The sequence below is a fragment of the Herpailurus yagouaroundi genome, unplaced genomic scaffold (assembly GCF_014898765.1).
Source record: "Herpailurus yagouaroundi ecotype Mexico unplaced genomic scaffold, PumYag 215, whole genome shotgun sequence".
Lineage (NCBI taxonomy): Eukaryota > Metazoa > Chordata > Mammalia > Carnivora > Felidae > Herpailurus > Herpailurus yagouaroundi.
In genome coordinates this window covers 10856467-10876444 of record NW_024412446.1, presented here as the reverse complement: position 1 = coordinate 10876444, position 19978 = coordinate 10856467, and the positions used below count along the sequence as shown (strand labels likewise).

The window sequence follows — 19978 nt, the reverse complement described above, 5'->3', positions numbered from 1 at the left end:
CACCTTTGACAAGCGAAGGAATCCTCTTTCACATTAGTGACCCTGTTTCAAGAGAAACCCATGTAAGAGTTTTAAATAACTAGACAACATAATCTCCAGCTTCTGTGCACCCAGCTTTCAACTCCCTGGTGAGCTCAGGAAGGGGCATGAGGCCCCAGGAGCCAGCATTTCCCAGCTCACACCTGGTGTGTGTCCAAGGGTGTGACTCTAACACAGGAGGTGTGGCAGAGGTGGCTGGCACCCCCCCAGGCTGATGCCTGCACCATGCGGGCACCGCAGCGTCACCCCTAGACCTGACCAGAGTTTTCCTCCTCCACCCCCTGTGATGTGTGAGGCACCCCCTTCCCCAGACCCCCAGAAAGGACAGCTGAGTTTTGGAGGAGGTTGGAATGCGGGATGCGGGAGGCTCCGCCCACTACCCTCAACCTCCTGGATTCTTACCGCACTAGAGCTGGCATGGCTGAGCTTATCAAAGCGGAATTTCAGGTTTGACCTCGGGGAGTTTCTGCTTTTGGTATCTAGGAAAAACAGAAGCGTCCGTGAAAAGACCCTGAGGCTGTAGAGGTCACCGGGGCTGTGTGTCTGGGGTGGGGGGTGCCGCCCGGGGGGGGGGGGGGTGGGGGGGGGAGGAGCAGGGCCTCCTCCCTCCCCCGAGCGAGCACTCCGGCTGACTTGCAGCAATTTGTCAAAGCCAACTCTTTAAGTTTTCAGAAATGCGAGCTAGTTGGTAAACCCAGTCATTTTTTAAAAAATCAAACTATATTGGGGCGCCTGGGTGGCGCAGTCGGTTAAGCGTCCGACTTCAGCCAGGTCAAGATCTCACGGTCCGTGAGTTCGAGCCCCACGTCGGGCTCTGGGCTGATGGCTCAGAGCCTGGAGCCTGTTTCCGATTCTGTGTCTCCCTCTCTCTCTGCCCCTCCCCCGTTCATGCTCTGTCTCTCTCTGTCCCAAAAATAAATAAACGTTGAAAAAAAATTTTTTTTAATAAATAAATAAATAAATAATAAAAATAAAAAATCAAACTATATAAGCTTACAATTCCATAAATTATATTCGTCAAAGGTACTAAATAGGGGCACCTGGGTGACTCAGTCGATTAAGCATCAGACTCTCGGTCTCGGCTCAGGTCATGATCTCACTGTTCGTGAGCTCGAGCCTCATGTGGGGCTCTGCGCTGACAGCACGGGGCCTGCTTGGGATTCTGTGTCCCTCTCTCTCTGCCCCTCCCCCCCAAAATAAATAAACATTTTTTTACAAAAGGTAATAAACACTCAGAAGTCATCGCTTCCCAATTATTTCTCTGCATTTTATTACGATCTACTCTCCTCGGGCTATTTATGTCCATGGCGCCTGTCTGGTGCTCCTTCCCAACTCCGCAGCTCACCGCTAGCCTGAGATCAGCCACGGCAGGAGCATTTACACCACAGAAATCAGCAAATGCTACAAAACCAGGGCTTGACTTGTTTTGTTGTCTAGGCTTCCCCTGAGAAAACGCGAAAAATGTCAATTAAATGTGAAAATGCATTGTGTCTGTAGCCATTACATTATAAGCAGGGCCAAAAACTAAGTCCGTACCCTTCCAGTATCTGAAAACTGGTATCTGATTCAGCAAAGAAGTTGCACATGTCACTGACAAAATATCAATCATCATTCATGTCATCAGCAACTTTTAGTTGCCTACAGATACCAAGGTTAGAGAAATATCAGTAAGAATATGGGATTTATAATAAAGATTATTATTTATAAATTGTGTACTTCAGATCCTCTGTATCAGTAAAGTTTATAGTAAACGTGTGTGTGTGTGTGTGTGTGTGTGTGTGTACAGCAGGAGAGCCAGTTGTTAAACATTTCCCAGCACGCTGCTGGCAGGAGGGCCACTTGGCTTTGTGGTTTTCCTCTGGCCCAGGGAATCGGCAAGTCAGTACCCTCCACTCAGAGGCTGCTGACTTATTTCTGGTGCTTCGAATCAAGGGGTCCCACCCAGCACCGTGAGTACCTGTCACTGTGACCTGCCAGTCCCCTCTCAGGGTCCCAGGGAGCCCAGGTGTGACATGACCAACGGTCGGGGCATCTGAGACTACAGAAGCCTGGAAGTCAGGTCCTCCGAGGGCACCTCCCTCCCCCTGGCCCCGTCTCTCCCCAGGCGCAGCCAAACAGTTCAAAACAGTTTCCAGATCTCTGCAAACTGACCCTGGTCCTGCAGGTACCCAGCACAACTTCTGCGAGGCTGGGAGTAGGAAGTAGCCCTGGGGTTACAAAATGCGCCGGGGAAGGGGGTTGAGAGCAACATACCGTGTGGTACGATAAGAGGAGATGGAGTTACCAGGCCCATTCGAGGTCCCCTTCTGCCCTGGGTGACCTTCAGCAAGTGGCAGACACTCTCTAACCCTCCCATTACTCAAAACTTTATTTTGATATGTACCTAATACCAAGTAGGAGCCAGGCTTGGTTACAGACTGTTTCATTCATTCCTTCAATATTTCATTAAGCGTCATTTTTTAAAAAATCAGAGTATCTGTATTACTACCCACTTTACAGATGAGGAAACTGAGGCTCAGAGAGATGGACCTATCCATGCCACAACCAGGATAAGAACCGGGCTCTGCAGTGGCCCGGCACAGGGGGCAGGACTAGAGCAAGCGCATGAACCAGCTCTTTCTGTGTTTCTATCACTTGACTAGCGTTTCTCAGCCTCAGCTCATTGACATTTGGGGCCAGATAATTCTTTGCGGGGGGGGGGGGGGGCGGGAGGGGCGGCCCCGTACATTTTTTGGATGTTTTTCAGTATCCCTGACCTCGACCCACTGGACGCTAGCAGCACACCCTCCTCCCACAATCCTGAAAATCAGAAATGTCTCAATACCGTTAAATATGCTCTGGGGAGGCAAGAGTGCCCCCCGGTTGAGAACCTCTTACCATTGTTTTATTCCTGTTATTTAACAAACATTGAGGTTAGCAGTTCTTTTCTTTTTAATGGTTTTTTGTTTTTTAAGTTTATTTATTTATTTCGAGACAGCAAGAGAGCAAACACAAGGGGGGCAGGGGCAGAGAGGGAGAGATAGAATCCCAAGCAGACTCTGCCGTCAGCATCTTGAACCCACATCCTTCTCCCATTTCTCCAGACACCCCTGATCCACAGCCCAGCCACCCCTCACTGCCCACTGTGACCCCTTGCTGATCTCTCTCTCTGCGCCCACTCCCCATCAGTCCTGTCTGCTCGGCCAGCTGCGGCCACCAAAACAGTCTTTTGCTAGTCCAGAAGACACTGCTCCACTTAAGACCCTCCAAGGCTCCCCTCGCCAGGAGGATGACACCCAGCTCCTTGCCAGGGTCTCCATGGAAGCCGCAGCCTGGCACCCTATGTGCTGTCTCCTCTCACACCTGTCCCCTAGATGAACCGCAGCCCAAGGAACCATGTGCGGTCCCCTCCGCCTGTCACACTCCTCCCGCTCCGTAACCTTGCACTGTCAAGGTCACAGCGTGGCAGAGGCACCCAGCATCAGTAACGGGGGTGGGGCAAGAGAGCCTCGGCTTTCAAATCCCAACTTCTCTACTAAAAAAAAAATCACTGCACTTTCAGAGCCTCAGTTTCCCCACAAGTAAGGAGACAATAAGAACACAGGTGTCTTAAGGCTGATGAACAGATGAAGCGGGTTAGCAGAGCTCAAGGGCCTCACCCTTTGGGGCTGAAGCGGAAACCGCCTGACTGAGCGTGGCTGGGGCTCACGCCCACAAACAGTGGTCAGGACACAGCCCCTGCCCCCTCCCCCCCGCCAGCCTCATGGTGCACATGCCCAGACGTCACTGACCTGTAGGACTCCGGCTCATGATGATGGGGGTGGCGGCCGCCCCCAGGCTGGGGCTTTCGCTGCTCGGGGACGGGCTGTACACAAACACCTCCTGCTTGAAGGGTGAGGTTGTGGACGGCTGGCTGCTCTGGGGAGAGAGGCTGGGTGAGCAGGGCCACCTCCGTCCTCAGCGGCACCACAGGGTGACCCGCGCCATGGCAGGCCTGCCACAGGTCCCCAGCAAGCTCAGGGCGGTCACTGCCTCCCACTGGCACACTTGGACCTGCTCTTTCTGCCGCCCCTAACCCTGCCCCCAAAGTGCCCATGGCCTGGCCACACAGAGCACCGGCCCTCTCCTCTCCAGCCAGGAGCCCCATTGCACGGACACACACCATTCAGTGCAGCCTCCGGCCCCCTGCTGCCGCTCCGGTGCCCCTCTGCGGAGACCCCCCCGAGCCACTGCTCCCAGAGAGCAGAGACGGCTGACTGGCCCACCTCTTACTTCCCTACCTTCCCTTTTACCCACAGGGCCTGGGTGGGGCTCTTCCCACAGCAGTTAGTTTGATCCATACAGCGGGGGTCTGGCTGGGCCCAGGGCGCCCCGCCCTGCTCCCCAGGGCGGGATGGAGGTACACCTACCCCGCTGTCACACTCCTCCATAGCCTCACCCTCCCCCGCCGTGCTGCTGAAGCTGCTGGTGCTGGAGGAGGAACGGGAGATGTTGGCTCGGCCATTCTCCTTCAACTTTATGAAGGGCCTGTGGGAACAGGAGTGGGGCAGGCCCCGGTCACTCAGCGAGACCCCCTTCACCGGCAGGGCAGACCTGGCAGAGACTGAGCTGGCCCGCCAGTGCCTCCCCATGCCCCTGCCTGTTGCCTTTTCACGTTTCCAGAGAATTCTCAAGGCAAAAATGTTGGCTGTCAGCAGAGAGCATATTCCAGGGCTCCGAGTGGCTAAAGTCAGCCCTTCCCCCACCCTCACTCTCTTACTTCTCCTTGTTGGGGCAGATTTCCGGAGAGCTGGGATTGGATGAGGCCTCAGACTTTATCTCTTGAGAAGAGTGTGCACCATCCGGGGTCTTGGGGTTGCTGGATGCACTGTCACTAAGGAAACAGGAATGAAGAGGGGTGAGGCCATGGGACTGGCCCCTAAGCCTCCACCCCACCCCCAGGCCTAGGACAGCCAACAGGCTCTCAGCCCCATAGGGCCTGAGGGGTCACAGCACGCCTACCAGCGCACAGCCGCCACTTCCCTGAGCCCCACTCAGACAGCAACGGAGAGTGGGGTTTTCTGCTGCATCAGGCTATTCTAGGCTCTTGGATGAGCCAAGCGCTATCAAGCAAGAGAACTCGCTGATGCTCCTGAGCCCAAGTCCACTCCCCACTTTTGCCGGCCATCCCACCTGGCAGAGCTCTAAGTCAAGAACAGGCCACGGGGGGGTGGAGTGAGGTCTACAACATCCACTCCCACAGCAGGCAAATAACCCAGTGCACGTGGACTCCTTGGCAGTGTGGGCAGGGTCACCGTGCATAAGTCCAGGGGACACCCTTCACACAGACCACAATATGAGCTCCCTGGATCCGTGTGACAAGGTGGCCTTTTATGCTGGGAATGGCACCTTGGTAAATGGCTACTTTCGGCCAAGAGCCCGAGGGCTTCCTTCTCCTGTAGTTTAACAAAGACCATGTACTGACACCCACGATTTCTACTGCGCCCCCTGTTGGGGACAAGCTGGCCTCGTCCTCAATGCACTTTTATTTTTACAGCAACCTTACTGAGATACCATCCACGTACAACTCACCCACTTAAAGTGTGTAATTCAGTGGTTTTTAGCATATTCACAGAGTTGTACAACCATCACCACGATCTAAGTTTAGAACATTTGAGACCCCCATAAAGCAACTCCAGACCCACTCCTAATCACTCCCCCTCCCCCCCTCCCCCCCGCCCCTGGCGACCAACTGATCTACTTCCTGTTTCTACGGATTTGCCTCTTCCAGACGTGTCATAGAGACGGAATCACACAATGTGTTGTGTTTTGTGACTGGCTTCTTTCCCTTAGCATAGTCTTTTCGAGGTTAACTAAGTTGTAGCACGTATCAGTGGTTCAACTCCTTTTCATTGCAAAAAAAAGTATCCCATTGATGGATATACCACATTTTATTTATCCACCTTGAGCTATTACGAATAGCCAGGAACATCTGTGTGCTGGTTTTTATGTGGATATGTGTATTCTTTCTCTGGAGTCTCTACCTAGGAGTGGAACGGCCGAGTCAGATGATAACCCCAAGTTTAACTCTCTGAAGAACTGCCAAGCTATTTTACAAAGCAGGTGCACTAGTTTACACCCCTACCAGCAATGCCTGGGGATTCTAGTTTCTCCATATCCTCTCCAATACTTCTTATTATGTGTCTCTTTAATTATAGCCACCCAAGAAGCATGAATGTCTCAATGCCCTTTTAATGAGGTTGCTAATGACCTCCTAATTGTCCACCCAAGCAGGGGTTCAGGTCACAGTGCAGGGCTTCTCTGCACATTGACACTGTGGACTCTCCCTCCTGGAATCCCTCCCCTCCGGGCTTTCTCTCCCTCATCTTCCCTCCCTTTCTCCCCTTGCCCTTAAATGCTGGTGTCCCCCAGGCATTCTATACACCCCCCTGAGTGGCCATATTTTCATTGATGCATCTTTGACTCCCTTCTGCGGTCAAGGCCTCTCTCCCAAGCTTAAGACTTTCATCCTGACCACTCAGAATTCTGCACTTCTCTGCTGGGCAGGCCACAAGGACTCTCACACGTACTGGTTCCAAACAGAGTTTTTCATCCCCCTCTGTAAACCCACCCCTCATCCTGCATGCCCAAGCTTGGGTCCTGGGGTCACCATTCGGGGTGACAGGCAGACAACCTAAATGCCTCCTTTTCCCTCACAAGACTGTAAGCTTCTGGAAGGCAGGTTTGTGCCTCCTGTAGCTCTTGCTGGAGCACTGACCCCAGCATGTAGCAAGCACTCAAGACATGTTACTTGCTGAATTAAAGGGCAAATGGTCTCACCATTAAAGGATCAGAAAGACAATGAGCAAGAACAGGTTAATACCATGCAGTATAAGAGCTGCTTTTAAAAAGACAGAAAACATTCTAGAAGCCTAAGGAAAGTTAATTAACTGTCTTGGCAGGGAAGCCTTCCATAAGAGGGAACATTTGAGTGAGCTTTGGAAAAGGAGGCAAAGAAAGAATCCAAGCAACATTTCTAGTTTGGATCCAAATGCGACACGGACAATTCTGGAAGGTCCCACACAGAGACTGGCCAAATCTGCCTCAGTGGACACAGCAGAGTGAGACAGGTGCCTGAAGTGGGGACCAAGGTTAGAAGGAAGCCGTCTCCCGAAGCAGCGCAAAGCCCTCCCTGAGGTTGGCCATCTGGCAGCTGCAGCGGTGGAAGGATCCACAAACCCCTCACTGGACAGTTACCATCGTGTCCGCCCGTCGCCTTGGCCTTCAGCGCCCGTGTGTAGACGGGGGAAGAGTCCCGACCGCCGCTTGATGGGGCTCCGCGACTGGTTTTTCACGGCTGCTGCCGCCGCCACTGGAGGCTGCCGATGAAACCACCAAAATGAGTGTTCATGGCCCACCCCAGACCCCAGTCTCCTTCCCTTCACCCCCCACCCATCTCTGGTCTACAAATAGCTTGTGCAACCCCCAACCAGTCTGGAGGGGATCCCACAAAACAGCAAGACAGCTGGGAAGGCGAGGATCTATGTAACAGGAGCTGAGACCCCAAGACTCAAGCCATTTGCAGCCCATTTTCCTGTGTTCTTAAGCCAGACCTTGTGGCCCCAGGTAATAATCACCAAAGACCACAATTCTTGGAGGAACAAGGGGTCAGGGCCATGATAAGGAGAGCCCAGCACATTGAGAAGGTCAGGATGATTCATGGGGTCCCAGACTGAGAACCAGGAAGCTGAGAGAGCCCGGGGAATGACCTGGTCCAACCGCTAGCTTTACCAGTGAGGAAGCTGAGGAGCCTAGGGGTGAGGGGACTGGGCTAGGGTCACACAGCAAATCGCCATAAGGGCAAGGACAAGAACCCACGGCTCTGACTCTCCATCCATTCCTCACAGTAACGGGGTCCAAGCTGAGTGTCTCAGTAACAAGACAGAATGAGAGCGGCAGACCCAGATCCACAGGCCAAGGGAACTGCCGAGAATGTGACTCTGCTTCAGCTACATGCAGGGGGGAGGAGCAAGGGGTGGGAGACTGAGGAGCAGGGACTGCAGTCATCCTTTGGAGCCCTCCAGACCTCTAATCCAGGCCCCGACTTCTGCCATTTGTGTCCTATGCAACGTTGGGTGAGTAGCCAAACTCTCTGGGCCCCAGTCTCCTCACCCACAGAATGGGGATAATTGTCCTGCCCTGCTCATTTCACAGACCTTCTGGGTGGGACAAGACAATAGTATGAAATATTTGGTAAGTTAAATGAATTATGTAAGACCACTTACAATACTAGTCCTTAGTATCATGGTGGGTAACTATCTGGGGAAAAAAAAATAAAGAACAAGAAAAGGAAAGAAAAGAAAACCCTAGTCTATCCGAATGCAAAGTCCCTTTGCTTTTTAAGAGGACCAACTATGTGGTTCTTTCGCCTGGCCAGTCCCTGGTGCAAACAGACCAGACCCAAACCCACAGACACACCAGGCTCTTTCCTTGGGAACTGCATACACAGTGACTAACAGCCAAGACTTTGGATCAGGGAGACATGCATTCAAACCCCAGCTTTTCAGCTTAACTAGGTGACCTGTGGCAGGTTACTAAACCCCTCTGGGCCTCCCTTCCTCAAACTGGAAATAGAGAACACATCAATGTCTACCTCTAAGAGCTGTTAGAGGGATCAGATGAGATAAGGTCTATGAATCACTTAGTTCAGCCCCTGGTGCACAGCAAGCCAAGGGTGACTACCGTCATCATTAATAACAAAAGCAAGGACACCCCTCCTGGGTCCCCAGCCTCTGGGCAGAGAAAAGTGCCCCAAAACTGAAACTGAAATGGAGGCTCCATTTCACAGGCAGGGCCTAGGGCCGCCCCCAAACAGCCTCAATCTGCCCCGTCCCTGCTCAGGCCACCTGGCCCAAGCCTGGGTGAATACATCATCCTTCAGAGGCCTGGGGTGGGGGGCCCTCCCCAGGAACCGCATGCTGCCCCAGGGGCCTGTGGCACTCACCGAGAAGGTGGTCTTGGTGGCATCCATGCTGTTGTGGGAGACGCCCCCACTGAGGCTGCCAGGGATGCCTCCACCGTGCTGCTTCTTCTGGGTGCTCACCATGGTCTCCATGGAGTGGCTACGCACACGGATGGCTCTCTACGGGGAGCAGAGACAGGGACCTGAGAGTTGGAGCCCTGCCCACCGGATGCCCCTGCCCTCCTGGTGGGGTCTGTGGACAGAGCCCTCAGCTTGTGCACACGTGCGCACACTCAGGCCACTCAGGGCCACCAAAGAGCAAAGGGCGCACTGGCAAACAGTGAAGGGTCCAGAAGGGGACAGCCAGGACGATCAGGGGCTTGTCACAGAGTGGCAACGACAGGAACAGGTAAAATCAAGGCCGTTAAGCCTTTGACAGGGACGGGCCTGGGAGGTGACAATGCTCCCTCAGGCCACTTGGCAGGTCTATGCTGTTCTGGAACCGGAGCCAAGAGAAGTGGCCATAGTGAGGACAGCTGGTTAACACAGAGGGAGCACTCCCACAGGCCCTGGGGCTTTTAGTGTTGCCCTAATTTTAGGAACACGTCTTGTTTCCCTAGCCGACTTGGACACTTCTTAGAGGCAGAGGTCAGGTCTGACCCTTCTCTGACTCCTCTCCTGTAATTCTCCTGGTTCTGGCACAGGGACGGGCACACAGGAAGCACACAAACAGAAGAGCTGCCGTGTTTACTGGGGACTTATGACGCGCCAGGCTCTCTAGGAGCTTTAGATGTATCCTCCCGACAAGCCCACCGTGCGGATGCCCTCCATTCCATTTCACAGGTAAGGCTCAGAGAGGCTCAGTGACCCGACCAGGAGCACCCAGCTAATAGGTAGTAGGAGAGAGGGCCTAGATATAAACCCCAACGTACGCCAAGATACACAAATGGAGATATGATGAGTTATGCACATAAAAATGCCATCCCTGGCATATTCCTCAGTGCAGAGCCACTGTCTGGTCCAACTTCCCCTCTTCCTCCACGGGACAAGGGCGTATCATGATCAGTCTAAGGTGGTCACATAGCCTATCCCCTTGCCGGTGGGGCATGAGGGGTGTCTGATGGGAGCTGTGGGGAAAGGTCTCCTCAAGGACTCGCAGCGGCACCTGGGCGGCTCCATCGGTTAAGCGTCTGACTTCGGCTCAGGTCATGATCTCACAGTTTGTGAGTCCAAGCCCTGCGTCTGTGCTGACAGCCCAGAGACTGGAGCCTGCTTTGAATCCTGTGTCTCCCTCTCTCTCTGCCCCTCCCCTGCTCGTGCTCTGCGTTTCTCTGTCTCTCAAAAATAAATAAACATTGAAAAAAAAATTTTTTTAAAGGATTTCCAAAAGAGATGTGACATTCTGCACCTGAAACTGCCAATAGCCACCTTGGGGCCATGAGAGACCAAGCCTGCGGGACGAAGCCAACAAGCCGGGATAACAGATGCCAAGGACCACACTGAGCCATGAGTCCCCGCAAGAGCCCTTGCTAAGTGGGCTCGTGGGTTTTCCTTACTGTGAGAGCAGGCTGAGGTCCTCAGAAACTTAGCTTCAGAAAACTGACTTAGAAGGACAAAGGCATGGATGCAGGAAGCCGATTCAGGAAAGACAGCCACTGGCAAACACGAATGCTCTGGAGACGAACCATTTCTGCAAATGAGGCACAGAGCCCACCAGACTCTTACCCCTGATGTCATCTAGCCTCTCCTGTGTGAGTCAAAGACACTGCCTGAGGGACATCATCTCTCTCTCCCTTTCTAGACCACAGAACAGAATCGCCTAGCAACTGTTTCCAGCCAGTACATTCTATTCATTCCATCGCCCAAAGACAACATTAAGCCACACGCCCTCTGGAAAACCGAGGCCAGGAATGGTGTGGCACCACACTGAGGTGTCTCTGGATAAACAGCAAACCTCCCTAAGTGAGTCAAGTGCTCCATAAATCTCAGCATCATGACATCCCGCTGGGGCCCCTGTGGGTCTGCCGCCACCGCCACCGTCATCAACGACGATGTGTCAGCTAATCGTGTATGTTCTGATGCCCTCCTCACGGGTCTCTTCCCGAGAAAGATTTGATGTGGTTTGATGGGATCTGGTCTACTGGGCTTCGTGTACATGAACTCGCTGGATCCCTACAACTCTGAGATGCAGACAGGACAGGCACTGATAGGAAAGGTCCCAAAAGGCAAACGATCACCCAAGGTCGCTGCAGGTGGGAGATGGAGTGGGAACCCAAATCCAGGACCCTGGGCTCCAGATGAAAGGGTCCCGGTCTCCCAAAGAGCTGTCCAGATTGAACATATAATGGAACTGGTTGATGGACTAACGGTGATCAGAAACCAAGGGCTTTCGACTCTCTTCAAAAAAAGTCTCCAAGGTCGATGTCAGGAAAGACGTTTTCTCCTCAAATGCCCTTGGTGCCGGTGTCTGAGTCCGCAAGATAAATCTGAGGAGACAATGGGCTGACAGGGAACCCCAGGGATGTGCAGGGTGGCCATCTGCTGCTTGAAGCTAACAGAAAGAGGTCTGAATCCTGGTCTTCCCAACACAGTGTATGAACCTCTCTGACACATGGCCTCCTCGTCCGCACAACGTGGTGACGGTCCTGCGTGGGGAGGACGTGAGACCGTGGGTGCCCAATACCCGGGGTGCAACCTGCTCTTTCAGGCTCAGCTCTCCTTCCCCGCTCTTGGGGACGGAAGGTCAGAGACATGACGGTTGCCCTAAAGCCTTAAAACACAGCTGGATTTGGACAAAATCATCCAGTGACGTGATCTGAAGTGTTTTACGTTTCAATCTGATGTGGAGCTGGAAGCACAGCCTTCCCAAACCGGGGAGGAAGGAGAGCGAGGAAAGGGTAGAGAAGAGAAAAGACAGTCTCCCCCTCCGCCTGCATCCTCCCAGGGACAGGCTGCTCGCTGCTTTCAGCACTGCCTACTCCAGTGGCGGACAGCCCGACCCTTGGAAAGGCCTTCTGTGCACCGAGCTGGCATCTTACTCGTTCCTCAGTCTCAGACCAGGCTGTTTCCATATTTCACACAACCGTCCCTCAACTGTCTGAGGACACGAGTGCCCTCAGAGAGTGCTCTCCTCCCGGCTAACCACTGCCGGTTCCAGGGTCCCTCCTCACGGTCTCCCAGCCCTCAGCTCACCTCACGGCTTACTTTTGAACAAGCTCTCCCTTCGTGGGGGAGGGGAGGTGGTGGCACTTTCTCTCTATCTGCTTACGTCGCTTCATTTAGGCAGGGGACTGAGCTACCAGTTAGTGTTATACACGGAGCAAGTCTCTTCTGGGCCAACCACAAGCCTTGCTTCCTTAGGGGTTTGTGCTTCCTCATGATTCTAAATGGGATTTGCGAGTTGTTTCGCTTCAACAAACTTAGGGGACACGAGGCAGAGACATGAGCGCTAAGGCGGACGTGCCTAGCTGCACAAGGCAAGCAACAAAGGGAGGGGTGCTTGGAGAGAAAGATGCTAACCGCTTGCCTCCTGAGACACTCCTCATCAGGAGGTACACTGAGGACTGGAATGGGGTGTTCTGTCCTTCTAGCAGGGCAAATAAAGGATGCAGGTTGACAAGAGAAGGAAATACCCCTCCCTCCTCCATAGACCGGAGCTCCAATCCACGAACACCCGGGCTGCCCCTGCTTGCTTGCGGGTACTCTGCCTGGGAAATTGCAGCCTCCTGCCCTTCTCCTGCCACTAGGGGTCATACGTATCACACCAGTGCATTAACTATCACCACCTCTCAAAGGCTGGAGAAAGCAGCTGTCCCTGCTTGGGTGGTCCCCATTCTGCCACTGGACCCTCTCCTCTCTGGTCCTCCATTCTCCCTTCTGCACGACAAGGTTAATGGGTGGTTGGGCCAGCTCAATGTTTCTCAAAATGTGGCTTACGTGTATTTTGTGTACATGTCACGTAGCTACATCAAGGAGTGCTACTTTTTCTTTTCTTTTTTTAAGTTTTATTTATTTTGAGAGGGGCACAGAGGGCCCCCAGGCGGGGCTCGCTCTCACGAACCGCGACACCGTGACCCGAGCCAAAATCAAGAGTTGGATGCTTAACCAACTGAGCCACCCAGGTGCCTCCGAGGAGCGTTACTTTTTCTTTTCATTTCATTACAGACCAATAATAGCTTCATCAACAGCTGGCAGTGGCTGAGAATGGCATTTGGAAACAATGGTCCAGAGATCAATATTTTTGGAAGCTGAGTAATGTACAGCTTTTTCATTTTTATTCATTTTTAATGCTACTCTTTTTTTTTTTTTTAAGTTTATTTATTTTGAGAGAGAGAGCGCACACATGAGCTGGGAAGGAGCAGAGAGAGAGGGAGAGAGAGAATCCGAAGCAGGCTCTGCATGGTCAGCACAGAGCCTAACATGGGGCTTGATCTAAGGAACCATGAGATCATGACCTGAGCCGAAATCAAGAATTGGACACTTAACCCCCAGGCGTCCCACAGCTCTTTTATAAAGAAAAATATTCTTGCAAGACCCAGAATACATCCACAGACCCCCACAGCAGTGGTTCCACGGACCGCATATACAATATGCTTTCTTATTCCACAGAAATGTCTTTTAATTGAGAGTTTCGCTGCAAAAGTTTGGTCTCTATAATTGGAAATACGTATATTTTTAGGTTATCATCTAAGTGAAAATGCAAAATTTTTAAGTGTTTGTAGAACTGGCAGATTCCTGAGACTATCTCTCAGCACTCAGTTTGAGAAGCAGGTCTGGACATCCATAAACCAACTGTTCTGTTTCTCATGGAAGAAAAGCCTGAAGTACAGCCAGTGGGACCGAGGTAAGAAGAGAGAACTATTCTACGTGGTGTGAGGTGCCAGGCAGCATGACCTAGGGTCTGCTTCTCTGCAGAGGGACAGAGGGCCACTGCTCTGTAGGGGGGTGGAAGGGAGAATGGTCCCGAGAGGCAAGGGGATGGATGGTTGAGATTGCTTTTAGCCCTGAGAATTCTCAACTGTCTCCACACGAGATGAGACCTTTGACCAGAAGGAGATAAAACACACCACTTTTCTTTCTGGGATCATTTTGTGCACCACTTCTTTCCAGAGGCGCAAGTGAGGAACTCCACGAGGAATGCCAATAATTCTGATGCCACAGCACCACCCCAGGAGTGCATGAAGAAACAGCACAATGACGAGAGGCGGTTTCCCGAGCTGGGTCAGACCGTGGGCCTGGCCCAGACATCACAAACCTCCAGGCCGCTGGGCTCCGTGCTGCTCCTGGCTGGCCCCCAGCTCCAGCCTCCACAGCCTGGGAGATAAGAGGATAATGGTGGCAGGAACAGAGTAAAAGAGCTCCTGTTCCCAACTCAGGGTTTTAAAAAAGTTCATCATAATGGTCAGAGCTCTGAAGGCTCACTCTGTGTGACCGATCGTGACAACCCCTCCCATACCCCATAAGCGCTGCCTCCGGGACTGGCATGGAAGCAGAATGCACAAGCAGATGTCTCCAGCCCACAGGTGGAAGGATTAAGGGTTGAAAAGAAAAAGATCCTGGACTACTCGATCAAAGATGAGTAGTTGTTAAAATCTTGAAGCCTCCTCTCTGTGGGAAACCTCTTCAGTCAGTCCCACTAGAGTCGAACACAGATCAACTGCTACTCCTCCAGAGGCAGGTGACTGGGCAAGTGGCCTGGAGCCACCCTCCTTTAGACCCACAACCTGCATGTAGCTGCTGGACCATTTTATCCAAAGGCACCATGGGCAGTGTGCACAGTCTACGAGCTTTTCCAGGTTATAAAAACAGTTGAAACTTGAAAAACCCGACTGTGAGCTTCAAAATACAGAAAGAAACTTGCAAAACAAACGCTTCATTAAAATCTACCAAATATCACATTATGTTAGCTAGTCACCTGCAGCTTAAGCCATACACAAATTACATTTTACTGCGGGATGTGGGAGCATTGTGATGTGCTCGATATGATGAAGGGGCAGTGCTACAAAAGTTTTCCTATTTCCTGGGTTTCACATTCCCCCTTCTCTTGCCGGGCTAGCCGACCTAGCTCCCTCTTTCCTCCCCTGGCCCCCCTTCTCCCTCATGCCCCTCTGCTCTTGATCTCCAATTTCTCCTATTTCACCCTGGCTGCTGCTGTCCATCAGGCCTGAAACAGATGCCCCAGGAATCTCCCACCAGCCTGGACAAGCAGCTCGGCTCCCCCCCCCCCCACCCCCGCCCCCGCCCCCGCCCCCGCCCCTGCGAGGAATCTCGGCAGCTGCCTCGACTAAGGCCAGCAGAGCCATGCCCTGCTCTCTGCGGTCCCGCCGGGCCGCCAGGGACAGACCCCAGGCTTGCCCAGGCCAGGCTGGCGTGGGTGGAATCCTAACCGAGTCTGGAACCAGAGGCAGCATCATGTAGAACACGGGCTCTGCGATCCAGCAGACTCAACTCAACACTCAGATTCGAATTACTTTGTCTCTTTGAGCCTTAATTTCCTCACACGAAAAATTACACCCACAATTAATAAAACTGGAAATGAGTTATTATCCCCATCATAACAGCCTTCCTCACAGGGCACAGAGGGCACCTGTGAGGCTTTAGATGGGTTGGCGCACAGTAAGTTTTCACCTTACGCAGCAATAATAGCTAACGCTTTCACCAAGCATTTACCGTGTTCCAGGCAACGCGCACTCTCCACGTATTATTTCAGTGAATTCCTCCAGCAACTCCAGAGGTCCGACTGATCATCCGTGTGTCGTTGAGAACACTGCAGCTCAGGGACTTTAAAGACTGTGCCCACGATCACACCGAGCTGGGATTCTAACGCAGGCAGGGCTCACCCTGACCCCACACATACTGCCCCCAAAACGGCAGCTCGACAAGTCATTCTGCAACGGGCAATCCGGCAGAATGTTGTTAACCTAAGAACCAGAAAGGCTGAGTTTGTTTCTCTACCTCTAAGTAGGTGTAAGGTTTTGAGCAGTCCTGCGGCCCCTCTCGCCTGTGCCCTCACGCGTGAGTAGGAATAACAAGACTCGTTCTGTTGACTACGCACGAATACAGCCAGGGTCAAGCTAGATGCTGGACGTAAGAGCTGTGTGGACCAAAAACGCTCAGTAAACATGTGATGATAAGCCTCCTGTATCTCACACTAGCTCAGTAGCTGCCCGAGCTCTACTTGAATACTTCCAGGGACAGCGAGCTCACTACTTCTTTTAGCAGCTCGTTCTCGTCAGAAAGTTCTTCCTTTTGCAAAGTCCACAGAGATTTACTTGCCTGTAACTCCGTCCCACCGGCCCTGGCCGGGTCCTCCAACGCCCTGCCAGGTGGACCATCGCAGTACCACACGCTGGCTGTTACAGACCCCTAAGGCTTGTCCTGGCTCTTATCATCCTTTCCTGGACTCCTCATCCCGCCACAGAAGGAGGAAGTTGAAGGCAGTAATGTTCCTGGTTTGTGCTGGCTCCTCTCCTGCTGCCTGCTGACAACTCTTTCCCTGTCCCTGTTTCTCAGACTCCTGGGCCAGGAGGAGACAAAATCCGAATCAAGGACGGATGCAGAAGACGCCAGAGACACTGCTGGCTGCTCTGCCCGCTCACACTTCCCGATGCCCCTGCCCTCTACCAACACTGCAATCCTGGCACTTGGGCTCCGGGGTCAGGACCCCAAAGACCTTGGACCCCTTCCTTTGTTTGCCCCACCCTCACCTCCACCATACACAATCCCCAGCCGTTCCTGTGCCTGTACCTTAAAAGACTCCAAGAATCCCCCATGGCCCCCATTCTCAAACTTGTCCTCTTCTGGGCCCAGTCCCAGCATGGCCTGTGTGTGGGTGTGAAGCTCATCATGAAGGTTGTCCAGAAGGGCGGCCCTCGTCCGGTCCTAGAAGAAAAGAGGGTGGGGACGATGGAGCTGGCACCGAGGACAGAGATGCGCCCTCTCCCCAGGGCTCCAGACACCTGACCGTCAGCATCCCAGTTAACAGTGTGGACCTCAGGCCTGGCTAGGCTCCGTGCTCACAAGTACTGCAGTCAATACCAAAGCTCTGTGGCTGGCCTCTGCTCTCCTCCCCTGCCCCTTCTCCTCGAGCCATCCCACAGCTCTGCCCTGCCGAGTCCCAGCTCCGATCTCTGCCTCCAGCTCCACAGCCGCGTACCCAACTGCCCTTCTCCATCCGGACAGTGCACCAGGGCCGTGGATACAACCTCCAGGGGGCGCCGTGCATGCGTACCAGGACTAGCCCTTGCAGCAACCCTTGCAGGCACTTCCAGGTCAGCAGGTCCTAAAAGACCTCATTCCAATGATCCCCAGGTAGGTGAAGAGCCCAGGCCAAAGGCCCAAGAGCCGCCTTGGAATTCCACTTCGTCCCACCCAAATACAGGACTCCATCAAGTCCTCCCAACCCTGCCCCCAAACCATTTCCTCCTGTGGCCAGTGCAAGCAAGCTGTCACCATGTGTCCTGGACTCCTGTAATAGCTGACTTGCCACCCTTCCTGCCCTCCTCCCTGGCAACCTGCCCTTCTTGTCACATCAGGGTCATCTTCTAATATGCAAAGCAAACCATCACTCTCCTAAGTATTGTATTAGTACCTCATCACCTCTAAAGTGCAAAGCCCTTCCTGACCTGACCCAACCAACCTCTCCAGCTGAGTATCCACCCCCACACGAGTCCTTCTCTCAGGCCATGTCAAACACTCTGGGGCTCCCTCAAAAGTCATGCTCTGATCTGCCCGGCCTTTGCTCATGCTATTTCCCATGCCTAGAATAACCCTCCTCAAACTTTCCCCCTGGCAGAAGCCTTGTCAGATACCCAGATTCAGCAGGTCAAGGGCCACCTCCTCCAAGAAGCCTTCCCTGAACACGTCCCAGTTGTGCATGGGCAGAAGCAGTCACAGCCCCTGTGCTGGCCTCCATCACGGCCCAGTGTGGACACTATATCATACCTGTCTCTTAAGCAATGGCCCCTTCCCACCAGCCCAAAAGCTCCATAAGGCAGAAACTATGTCTCACCCCGGTATCACGGGGAATAGAACAGAGCCTGCCACACAGCAGGTGCTCAATAAATGACTGGTACATGGTTGGTTAGACCTGAAGTTCGCATGAAGTTTCCACAAGAGGAAATAGTTCCTAAATCAACGCAGGACTGAAGGCTTAGAGGGGCAAACACAGTGCCCCGCACCCTGAGCAGCCCCCAGGAGAAGACCCCCGGGCCGGGCCGGCTGAAAGCAGCCAGGGAGGCAGGAGGAAGACTTCCAGAAACAGTGCTCTCACCTCCAGCTTTGCAAACTTGTCCGACTTGCAGCAAGCGTTCTCTGCGTTGGTGAGCTTGGTGAGCAGAAATTCCCTGAACTCCGGGCCCTGGAACAGACATGAAGCTCTGGGATTCTCTCAGCCTCAGCTGTTGCTGAAAGGGCTTTCAGCCACAGCAACAGGTAAGCAGAACAGAGGGTCCGAGGAGAGTCCCTAAAAGGCCTCCTTCTGACATTCAGTCATTTTCTAGCCCAGGCCAGGCCCACCTAAGATGCCAATGTGGAAACCGGCTCTCCTGGTCCCAGGAAATCAACCCCTTGCCCCAGCGTTTCCATGACTGAAAGCAATTCTTGTCCAAGGCTTCTGGGACTGAGGCATAGGTACAAAAATGTTTCTTCTAGCAGAAAAGCAAAGCCAGCGTCAAACACTGTGAGAAGAGGCACTGTACTAGGCCAGGCTGGCGGCACCAGGAGAGGAGGGGAGAGACCCCAAGTAAGGAGTTTCTCCCAAGCCTGCCTAAGGTGCTTCTAACGTCCCCAGCCCCGATCCGGCCCCACTCCAGCCACGGCCACTCAGATGTTGAAACCTAGAGCCTGAGATAAGAGAAGAGCAGAAAGGGGTTTCTTACCTTCTGGAAAACAGGAGGGCTGGGCAGAGGTGGGCCAAAGGCGGGCACATCTTCCCGTGCAGTGACTGACACCTGAAACAGAGTCTCAGTGTGGGCCAGGAGGGAAGAGATCCAAGCTGAGGAGGATAATGCATTCCAAGCCCTGGCCCTAGGAAAGCCCACCACCCAGAGCAGTCCTCTGCCCTCCCCTCCCCAGAACTCAAATCCAACACTCCCATGAGCCATCACCAGCATGGCCCAAGTCGTTATTCCTAGAAGTGGGGCCGGCTGCACAGAGCCATCCACATGCTCTCATCTACATTCCTGGAGGCCAGAAACAAGTTTGGCAAGATGACCAGACAGGACTGAGGAGTAGCCTGGGACTCCGCTTCTAACGCAGTACAAGTGTCCAGGAGGACTTATCTCGTTGCCTCATTTGAATGGATATTAATCCCACGGAGAAGACAAAGTGAGAACCGTTAACCCTGTCTTACTGATGGGGACACAGATGCCCAGAGACTGGGAGCCATCTCCCCTCAGGCACACAGGTGATTAGCCACACAGATGACCAGGGAATCCAGACCTCCTGGTCCTGCTCTGTGGTCCTTTTCCCACAACACTGACTCCAAAACCTGAATCACTTCAAGTGTTTAAAAAATAAATACCGATTGCATGGGCTCCACCCCAAACTTACTGAATCACAAGCACTGGGGCGGAGCCAGGAATCCGCAACTGTTAAACACTCCACAAAGCTTTCGTGCGGTTGGTGGGCTAGTGTTTGGGAGCCCTGGCCCCACCACAGGGTTAGAAGTCTGTCTGGGTGAGCCCTGAACCAACAGAGCGCCAGGGCCCAGGCTGGGAATTGTGGGTAGGGGGACATCACAGTGCTCTTGCACAGGGTGCCCCAGGCTCTGGGTGTGGTGTCCGCTTCCGGCCAGCCTGGGGAGGCAGGAACTAGGAGTGAAAGCACCCAGGCGCTCTGCCTAGGGGTGTCCCAGCCTCGGGACAGGCCCAGCACATCCAGATGCCCTCCCTGCGTGGACGTGCCCTGGTTTCACCTGCTCTCAGCCCGAAGGCTGCAGGCCTCTCTAGAGACTCTGCCCTCTCCCTTTCCCAGACTGCCGCTGGCGTGAGCCTGGCCCTGGCGTGCTGCCAGCCTCCC

The 19978-nt window shown here is 53.4% G+C and overlaps 1 protein-coding gene across 5 annotated transcripts in view; it reads right to left on the bottom strand.

The window, feature by feature from the left end:
- The window catches only part of RAP1GAP2 (RAP1 GTPase activating protein 2), a 188516-nt gene that overhangs the window by 5212 nt on the left and 163326 nt on the right, over positions 1-19978 (bottom strand). For 4 of the 5 annotated variants that reach the window (XM_040455543.1, XM_040455544.1, XM_040455542.1 and 1 more), the window contains 10 exons: positions 18838-18909; positions 18231-18317; positions 16706-16840; positions 9002-9139; positions 7255-7376; positions 4778-4891; positions 4428-4545; positions 3810-3936; positions 442-518; positions 4-42 (listed from right to left, as the gene is read on the bottom strand). In XM_040455543.1, coding sequence (XP_040311477.1) covers positions 34-42; positions 442-518; positions 3810-3936; positions 4428-4545; positions 4778-4891; positions 7255-7376; positions 9002-9139; positions 16706-16840; positions 18231-18317; positions 18838-18909 — 999 coding nt within the window. In that variant the 3' untranslated portion in view covers positions 4-33. The remainder of the gene's footprint in view (positions 1-3; positions 43-441; positions 519-3809; positions 3937-4427; positions 4546-4777; positions 4892-7254; positions 7377-9001; positions 9140-16705; positions 16841-18230; positions 18318-18837; positions 18910-19978) is intronic. The other variant, XR_005784727.1, reaches the window with a different exon arrangement.